The sequence below is a fragment of the Chrysochloris asiatica genome, unplaced genomic scaffold (genome assembly GCF_000296735.1).
Source record: "Chrysochloris asiatica unplaced genomic scaffold, ChrAsi1.0 scaffold00044, whole genome shotgun sequence".
Lineage (NCBI taxonomy): Eukaryota > Metazoa > Chordata > Mammalia > Afrosoricida > Chrysochloridae > Chrysochloris > Chrysochloris asiatica.
In genome coordinates this window covers 15,738,342-15,744,569 of record NW_006408562.1, presented here as the reverse complement: position 1 = coordinate 15,744,569, position 6,228 = coordinate 15,738,342, and the positions used below count along the sequence as shown (strand labels likewise).

Sequence of the window (6,228 nt, the reverse complement as noted above, 5' to 3'; positions counted from 1 at the left end):
GTTAAGTGCCGTGGAGTCAGTTCTGACTCAGCAAACCTGTATTGGGTTTCTGAGGAGTGGTTGGTAGGTTTGAGCCACCACCTTGAGGTTAAAATCAATCTTGTGATCTAGTGCTTACCCAACAGCATCACACCTGGAATCATATATTGAAACACTTATTATATGCTAAGAGGAGTCTTGATGTGGCGCTGTGGGTTAATGCACTGTATTGCAATCTCAGTTTGAGCTGCAAGGTCAGTGGTTCAAGCTCACCAGACGCTCCTCAGACACCCTATATAGGGTCATTATGAGTTGGAACGGACTCAATGGCACTTAACAACAACAATAATGTGCTAAAAAGACTCCTGGTATGGGGCTGTAGGATCCGCACTTAACAACAACAATGTACTAAGATATTTTAGGGTGAGCCCTGGTGGCAAGGTCATTAGTTTGAATAACTTTGAAAGAAAGATGAGGCTTTCTCCTCCCATAAAGATTAACAGCCTCAGAAGCCCTAGTTGGGTCTCTATGAGTCAGACCCAACTCAATGATACTCAACAACCATAACTAATATCATTCGGGAACCCTGGTGTGGTGCTGTAGGATAAGCTGTTAGAAATACAAGGTCAGTGGTTCAAAGTCTCCAGCAACTTCTCAGAAACCCTATACAGGGTCACTGTGAGTCAGAAGTGACTCGACGGCATGTCCCAACAACAATATTATTTGAGAATAAATATGAGTTGAAAATTAAATTTTAACACTTATACCTGGGAAAATCGATCACTTACACTTCCTGGAGGTATAATTACCAAGACTGACTGCTGACCAGAAACTTTATGGTTTGAATCCACAAGACGCTTTACAATTGTGGCAGTCTTCTTCCATAAAAACTATAATCTTTGAAACTCCATGGGGCAGTTGTACTCTGTATGTGTTGGACTCCATTAGACAGGAAAGGGACAAGATCTACTTTAACCCATTGAGATACACATTTTTAGTACTGTTTGCTATGAGAGGTTTAAGCAAAAGAAAATGAGATTATATTAAATTTGAACAAATAGGAGTTTATTATAAAATGTCATCCACATCTAAATAGGATTGGTTTGAAAAACTAAAGGAAATATTTGGCCTTTTGTAAATCATGTACAGTATTAGTATATCAGACATTTGAAGTTAATAAATTTAAATAATTTCAGGTTTCCATACAAATTGAAGGCACTATGCAAAGCATTGCCTTTTACTTCTCACAGCTTTCTTTTTTTTTTTTTTTTAAATATTTTATTGTGAATTATATGATAGCTTACATGGGGGAACTTTAGTTTTACATTCATTCCATCGTATTGCCATGGTTCCAATCCCCTCCATGCATCATCAACCACCCAAAGGGTATATCCCAGAAACCCGCCCCCTACACTTCCCCCTCCTTCCCTCAGTTTTCGGTCCACAGTCCCTTTCCCTCTCTGGGTCCAAAGTCCCCAGTGGCTTCATCACTCCACATCATCATCTCTGTCTCTATCTCAGGCATGTCTGTTTCTCTCACAGTTTACTTTAATGCTAACTACCAGTGAGTGATGCATTTGTCAAAACTAACAAACCAACATTAGTACATTAAAACTATCGATGTTGTTGTTGTTGTCAGGTGCCATCGAGTTGGAACCGACTCATAGCGACCCCATGCACAGCAGAACGAAACAATGTCCGATCCTGGGCCAACCTCACTACCGCTGCCACACTTGACACCATCAATGATACCACCTAGCTGATCCATCTCGTTGGGGGTCTTCCTCTTTTTCTCTGACCCTCCATCTTACCCAGCATGACATCCTTCTCCAGTGACTGCTCCCTCCTGACAATATGTCCAAAGTATGAGAGACGAAGCTTAGCCATCCTGGCCTCCAAGGAGCACTCTGGCTGCACTTCCTCCAAAACTATCGATAACTAAACTTAAATCATATGGAATGACAAAAACAATCACATAATAAGATTACACAATGCCATTTTGAAGAAACAAACAAAATCTAGCATTTTGCCTAAAGATTCATGCCTTTAAGTTAAAGCTTAGCTCTAAATTCTATTCTAGTAACCCGAACTCAGTCAACAAATTTGGAGACAATTTATAATGAAATCTCAGAGAAGAGCTTTGATACCTTTCATGTTAACTTTATTTGATAACAGGCATCACAGCCCAGGTACAAGAGGTTTCAGTGAAAGTTGGTTGATGGAGCAAGTTTTAAAACATAATTCAATATTTTTTTGTTCTAACTCATTCAAGTTGTGCCTATCCCCAAATTTTCTTAACAGAGATAAGGATTCATTATTTGGCAAAGTATTTGTTTCCAGTTTACATATCAATGTATATTTAAAATTAACCAATTAAAACACATTTTACTTACATCTTATGAATGGTACTTGTTGAAAAGAATGAGTTAGTGAAACAGAGACTGTTTTGGTAAAAAACAGGATTTACACTTTCTGTTCCCCTGGCACTCAGCAAACTGGTTTCACCTGGTCCTCCGGGGGAATGAATTTATTGGGCACAAGTATAGTGTGCAGCTTGTCAGGGCTAACCAGGAGAGGCAAAATTATCTCCCGTGAAACCAAAGTCTTAAATCTTTAAAAAAAGGGATTAGACTTCTGAGTCTGATCTAATTTCACCCTTACATTTGAGAAATAAAAGGGGTGCCAAGATCTGAAGTTTTGTTACACTAATTTTTCAGCTAGGTCTATAACTTTAGCCATTTTTTTAGGATTTGGAAAATTTTTTCTCGTGCTTGAATTAGTTCAGCTGAATCTGACTCCTCTTGTATGTATACATCTGAACAATGTGCTTCACCTAAAATGAGAAAGAGAAGGTTAGGATAGCTATATACCAAGAATCCAAACAACAGATGTGCTTAATCCCACCTGAACATTTGAATCACCTGGAAACTTGTTTCCAACAAACCAATATGAACCCCGATCTTCAGGGATTTTGATGAAAATGTACAGCTATATTTAAGAAAGTGGATTGGTTAACTATTATAAAAATTTATTAATCAAAGATGTATGTGTCTGTGTAGATTGGGTTTGGGCACTATGATATTTCTTAAAGTGTGTAATCTTTGGAGCCTAAGCAATCCTCCTGTGTTTTAATTTTATGACTGTTTCAGGGAGTTAGAAAGGTGGTAGATTTAGAGACGATGGTGTAGAGTTTCCTTTTTGTTTAAATTATGTGTTATGTAACAAGTTTCATCTGAGGAGGTTATAATGTCTATATCTTTAGGTGTGTCACTTGAGAAAAATTTCCAGGGAGTCCTGGTATGTATAAACACTTGACCTCAAGGTCGGTTTGAACCATAAGGCTGGTGATTCAGACTCAACAGCCACTCCTTGGAAAACCTATGTGTGGTAGCTATGAGTCAGAACCAACTTAATGACACTTAACAACAACAACAGCTACTGGAGTCACAATGTCCGTTTCTAGAGCTGATGGTTCAATTTTCTGAATTTCGGCAAACTGACTCCCATACTGTGAGCATGAAATTGTCCATAATGGAAGCAAGACGGTATGCCAAAAATATTACTACTAGGGTTCCAATTCATACATTCCCGCTTTATTCCAAATAAAACAAGTTTAAACATGTCTGTGTGATCAGTGGACAGCTACATACAAGTTCTCTCAGTAATATACATGTCTAAGTCTCGTTAGGGTGCCTTCAAAGAAAAGGTCCAATCAAAACTTTGGCTTGAAAGGGGATCTGCTGGGCCAACTAAATTCAAGGTAGAGGCATCAGCTCAGAAAGGAATGGGACTGGTTTTGTTTTTGTTTTCCAAAGGGGTTTAGTGCTGTAGGAAAAACACTGAACTGTTAAGCGCAAGTTTGATGGTTCAAATCCACGAGTTGCTTTTGGAAACTCTATATGTGGTCACTATAAATCAGAACCAACTTGACAGCACTTAGCGACAACAACAAAGGGGTCATCTTGATACATTAATTTTCTTGAAAGTCTCAGGATCATCATGATTGCATAATCAGAAGTTTTAAGAAAATAGAAAACTGCATTGGTAGTAAAAATGTAGGATATTTGTGTTGAGGAATTCTATTTTTCTCATCACAACGCTGTTCCTTACTATTCCTTATGGGGATCAAGGGCAGTCCATTGGGAATTTCACTGGAAAACTTCACCGTATTTACCCTGATCTTTCCCCTTCACACTTCTTTTTTGTTCCCAATCCCAAACAGGCTTTCAAAGGACTGGTGTTTCAGTCTCTTGAGGATACCAAAAACAGTTGTTTGAACCTGTTGTAAGTCTGTGGTTGTTATTATTGTTAAGTGCTGTTGAGATTCCTTTGACTCAGAGTGACCAGCACAACACAATTAAACACTGCTCTGGGCCTGTACCATCCTCACAATTGTTGTTAGATGTGAGTCCATTGTTGTGGCCACTGCGTCAATCCATCTCCATGGCATACACAAGTCTCCACTGACAGATGAGTGTGAGGTACATTGACCAAGAATCCAATCTGAGGTTCCTACATTGGGACTTCCACCACGGAGCCACTCTTGCTCCCTGCATTTATTACATGCTGACATATATCCTCCTTTTTGTGAGCACTTGACTTTTCACAATTACTTTACCTTTAATGAAAACAGCAGGCAAGCTTTTACTTATATCCTTTGTAATTCCCACAGCATGCCAAGGATCAATGGAGCCACTGGGAAAAATGATTTTGCTTCCCTTCATATCAAGGCCACCATAGTACATGTTGGTGGCTGAAACACCTGCAGTCAGTGAACTGTAAGTGAACTCAGAGCCAAAGATATCTGAACATTTCTTAAGAAAATACCTGCAAAGGAAACAGGGCACAACTGTAGGTGTTGGAGAATAGAGTTGAGGGGTGACATAAAAATACTTTTGGAAAGAATGGTGGATTTTTGATTTTCTAATTCTTTTGTTTCCCCCTGAGAATCTAAATTACTTAAATTGATGAAATAACTTCTTTAGCTTAAGAAGCAAATTGTACGTCTCTCTGTCTGTCTGTCTATCTGTTTGTGTGTCTGTCTATCCATCCATCTATGCATTTACCATCTATCTATCCTAGCCTAGGAGGTCCTCTAATACAGAATATAGAAGAAAGTAGCTAGCAAAGACCTCATCTATCTGCACACTTGGTGGGTCCAGTATGGAGTTTTAGTGAAAAGGTTATAGACACGATAGAGTGTCATTTCTTTTTCTGAAGATATAGGTTGTTGTTGTTAAGTGCCATCGAGTTGATTCTGACCCATAGCAACAGTGTATAGGTTTCCCGAGGAGAAGCTGGTGAGCTTGAACTACCAACCTTGCAGTTCAAATGACTTTGAGGTCTGACACATTAGCCCACAGTGCCACACCAGGTTCCCAGACTTACTAGAGTCAGTTTGAACTGCAAGGTCAGCAGTTCAAACTCACCAGCTTCTCCTCAGAAACCCTATACAGGGTCACTATGGGTAGGAATCGACTCGATGGAGGCCAGGAACCATATCTTGCTTTACCAACCCAGTAAGTATGTATAAATATCAGAGACCACAGAGAATAAAGTTGAGTAAGGTAAATCTGTGCAAATTGTGACTAACCTGAAATTCAAAGCAGATGGACAATTTATTATCTTTTATTTGCAATTTTGTTGTCATCCAAAGTTGATTTTTCAATCAACAATCAAAGTACCTTCTTGGTAAAAGAATATTAACTAAAATAATCTTATTATGCCAACAAATAAGGCTGAGGCTCCCAGTATTCTTACTCATTCTCTCGAACATATATTGATTTCCTGACAGCTGCTAATTATGGTAGATTAAAAATCTGAAATTTGTTTCTATATCTCATTTTGGGATATATATATATATAATCCTGAGAATTTCTCCCTTAATTTTTCACTAATTTTCCACCAACCTAATCAATTTAATTTTCCGTTAAAACACAAACAAACGAAAACAAAAAGACCTGAAATCCTGGTTTGTCGAATTTACCTGAGAGGCACTCCAGAGAAGGGCTGGGTCTTTGACTCTGTGGTCAAAAAGAAGCCAAATTCAGTGCAAGCCTGATATAACCACTGCCGGGCTAGAAACAAAACATCAACCAACTGAATCAGAAATCATATTTGCTGTGGTTTATCAAATACATTTATCTAAAATTAGTTACTCTAAATTATTTGCTGCTTATGACCTCCTAAAATGACTTTGACTTCATTATTATTAATGCCATTTTTAGTCATGTCTAATCTCTGGTTAGC

General features: G+C 38.4%; 1 protein-coding gene across 1 annotated transcript in view; it reads right to left on the bottom strand.

Moving 5' to 3' along the window:
• Positions 1 to 2,755: 2,755 nt before the first annotated feature.
• The window catches only part of LOC102815940 (putative serine protease K12H4.7-like), a 32,160-nt gene continuing 28,687 nt past the window's right edge, over positions 2,756 to 6,228 (bottom strand). The window contains exons 7-9 of the mRNA XM_006861926.1: positions 5,966 to 6,056; positions 4,593 to 4,806; positions 2,756 to 2,812 (exon numbers count right to left, since the gene is read on the bottom strand). Of these exons, the coding sequence (XP_006861988.1) occupies positions 2,756 to 2,812; positions 4,593 to 4,806; positions 5,966 to 6,056 (362 nt within the window). The remainder of the gene's footprint in view (positions 2,813 to 4,592; positions 4,807 to 5,965; positions 6,057 to 6,228) is intronic.